Source organism: Berghia stephanieae, chromosome 12 (genome assembly GCF_034508935.2).
Source record: "Berghia stephanieae isolate SIO BIC M18660-M18661 chromosome 12, UCSD_Bste_1.3, whole genome shotgun sequence".
NCBI lineage: Eukaryota > Metazoa > Mollusca > Gastropoda > Nudibranchia > Aeolidiidae > Berghia > Berghia stephanieae.
The window spans coordinates 9926472-9929986 of record NC_088371.1 but is presented as its reverse complement, the minus strand read 5'-3'; the positions used below and the strand labels follow the sequence as shown (position 1 = coordinate 9929986).

At 35.1% G+C, this 3515-nt stretch overlaps 1 protein-coding gene across 1 annotated transcript in view; it reads right to left on the bottom strand.

The window, feature by feature from the left end:
* Nucleotides 1–1997: 1997 nt before the first annotated feature.
* Nucleotides 1998–3515, bottom strand: part of LOC144957550 (uncharacterized) — a 6682-nt gene continuing 5164 nt past the window's right edge. Inside the window, exon 4 of the mRNA XM_078888897.1 lies at nt 1998–2111. Within this exon, the coding sequence (XP_078745023.1) occupies nt 1998–2111 (114 nt within the window). The remainder of the gene's footprint in view (nt 2112–3515) is intronic.

The following is a 3515-nucleotide window of genomic DNA, read 5'->3' as shown; positions in this document are numbered from 1 at the left end:
TTCAGAGACAAACACAGGTCCCCACTAAGAGGAATACACTCAAATTTTTACAAATCATATATAATACATAAACAAAACATAATACAGCGCATAACAGAGAGATGATTTACAAGGAAAAAAATATCATCTCCCAAAACTAACATTTGACTGTTCCCTCCAAGCCAGGGCCAGGACAAAACCAAGTAATCTCATTCCAAGACAAAGATAGAAAGCATGTTGGAAAACAGACATAAGGAGATAGAAGACACAGTATGTACCTCCCTGCCCACTATGGGAGGTCAGGAACCCCACCCAGCCACCTATACTACAATTTCGTAATGCGCACCCTGGGATCCACCTATCCTCTACGATGCGACTGTATGACCACATTACCAGTAATTCCTAAATCCACCTCTTCATCGATCTAGAACCAGCAGAACACACGCACACATAAAATAAACTTTTTCATGGAACAACTTTTATTTGTGAATTAGAAAGAGGCAGAACAGAACATATAATAGAGAAAAAAACAAATTTATTTTTGACTTTATCATTTTTTTGGATGTTAAATCAGTGAGCATCCCAATAACAACAAGTAGACACGTATTCATACAATATATAAATATCATCATTATTATTTATTCATCATCAATGGAAATATACTTTATAAGAATATAATACTATATTACCGTCATATAGATCTCTGTTCTTAAAGTATTATACGTTACACAAAACCTGTAATAATTACCTTCCCTTTCAGCCTACCTCAACACTAAGGTGTAAATGCCATATAATTTTCATCTATGAATGATTTTGTTGGATTTTTTTTTCCTTTTTAATCTTGAATATGCACAGAACCAGCAACATTGCAAATAACAAATTCACATTGAAAGAATTTTCAATAGCATTTTTTTTTTTTACCTTTTCCATTATTTAATACCATGGGATGCCAACTTTCAAAGAAAAGAAATAATTGAACAAATGGATGAAAGAGATATGTTTTTGGGATCTTTTTAAAGCATTTTAACGCATCTGCAACTCTTTAGATCATTAAACGGTAGTGATGAGGTACATTATAGAGGTAAAGTTGCAGAAAACAATAAGGAAAAAGTAAGACAGAAGGGACTGGTTCAAATAGGGAACAAGATTTCAAAAGCAATCCATCCATGTGCCATCTTGACATTACAGTAAAATATCATCCGGCAGCCAGTGACCTCTCTCCCCACCATGGGAGGATAGCAGAACCCGTCCAGAACATGGAAAGGGACAGAAGACGTGGTAAGAGTGACCTCTCCACCCAGACCCAACGTACGAGGTCAAAGGACCCCACCAGAGATGAAAGAGATTTTAATCACTAGAAATAATATTCCAATGTGTAGCCAATCGTCTTCAATCTGGTATTACATTTGGGTGGATCAAAACATTGGTGTTTTGGATTTAAAATCTAAATATGCAATACACTTGTGGTCCTTACATTTAATGTTTTGTTTTTAAGGTTTTTACGGCGCTTGTTTTTTTTGTTTTTAAGGGTTTTACGGCGCTTGCAACACATTAAGATCATATCAGCGCCAGTAAAAAGGAAGAAAATGGGATAGTAAAAAAGTTCTAGAATTACAATTAAAGCGCCCAAGAAAAAGTAAGACAAAGGGGAACTGAGAACAAATAGGGATCAGATGTAGATTCCAAGAGCATACCACCAATGTACTTAGTTTGAAATCACCTACAAGTCTCATCCAGACACAAGCACAAAATCCAACAAAGAGGAACACACTCAAATGCTTACATTATACATTCAAAATAAAAATAATAATACATAACAGAGAGATGATTTACAAGGAAAAAAATATCATCTCCCAAAACAATAACTATGCATTTGACTGTTTCCCTCCCAGCTAGGATCCCGCCAGTGCGAGGACAAAACCAAATAATCTCATTCCAAGACAAAGACAGAAAGCATGTTGGAAAACAGATATAACGGGATAGAAGACAGTGTGTACCTCCCTGCCCACTATGGGAGGTCAGGATCCCCACCAGTCCTTACATTTAACATTTTCAACATGAGTACTAGTTTCTGAAATAGCACAATGACGATGATTTTGCCTTTTAACTTTATTTTCTTTCTCTAATCCACCCTGACATAACACAAGATTGACACAATGGGTTAAAGTTATTGACTGTTTAAAAATAATACTAATAGGCATTTATAAGGCATTTACAGTACACCACGTTTATATTTCACCCATCAAAAAGCACAAACCATTAATTAACAAAAAGATTTCCAGTTATGAGTCAATTCTCATCGACCACGATTGTTGAATAACAAAGTACAAGGGAAAAAAAATAATTGACGTTGAAAAGTTTCCAAATAAATTAAAGATTACAATGTTTATTACAAAACAACCATACTACTCCAAACTAAATAAATAACATTTTTAAAAAAAAAGAGAGAAAAATAATTTTTTAAAAATATATCTAATATCAATCTAGATGGGACTTCTTTGTGTCAAATAAATCTACCTGGCTACCAATGTTTTGGCATGGTACATACAGGTCAATGGAACGGCACAAATAACAAAATAATTTGTCAACACCAACAAGGAATCATTTTACAACATTCAGCACACTATCCATGGGCACCACTGGACGATTTGACCAACTGTTACTTTACGTTAAGTCGTAATGCACCAAATACCTATATTATTAGTTACTGATCACTGTCCCTTCAAATCAAAGTGGGTGGGTGGAGGGTGGGAGGGGGGAAAGACAAACTGAAGGCATGTACAAGCCTAAAGGTGATTTCTAGCTGATCTTGTGTTAGCATTGTTATTTTACTGAATGTGGGTGTAATCTATATATAGAACCAAGTTTTTCACCATGAAGAAAATACGAACATTTTGCGGACCAAGTCGAGTCAACCAAATTATAGAGAAATGAAAGACTTTTCAAAATGACAATTTAAGACAGGCCATTTTTCTTTCATTACAAATGGAACCATTAAGTTTTGAAAATAAGGCTTCCATTTTGTCATGAATTGTTAACTTGTTAGGGGTTTTACGGCGCCTGCACACTTTTAGGTCATTTCAGCGCCAGTAAAAAAGGAAGGCAATAGAGGAAAGTTGTAGATATGAGTCATAAATTGGTTTAAGCTGACACAGTATGGCAAGAATTTGGTATTGTCTTCATGTGGAAAATCTTAAAATTGCTCAATTTTTGTTAGTTTTAAAGGGCTTTACGACGCTTGCAACACATTAAGGTCATATCAGCGCCAGTAAAAAGGAAGAAAATGGGATCATAAAAAGTTCTAGAATTACAATCAAAGCACCAAAGAAAAGGTAAGACAAAGGGGAATTGGTTCAAATAGGGGAAAAAATGTAGATTCCAAGAGCACACTATCAAAGTACTTAGTTTGAGATCACCTCATCCAGACACAAGCATAGGTGCCCACTAAGGGGAATACACTCAAATGTTTACACATGGTATATAATGTGTAAACAAAACAATACAGTGCATAAGAGAGAGATGATTTACAAGACAAA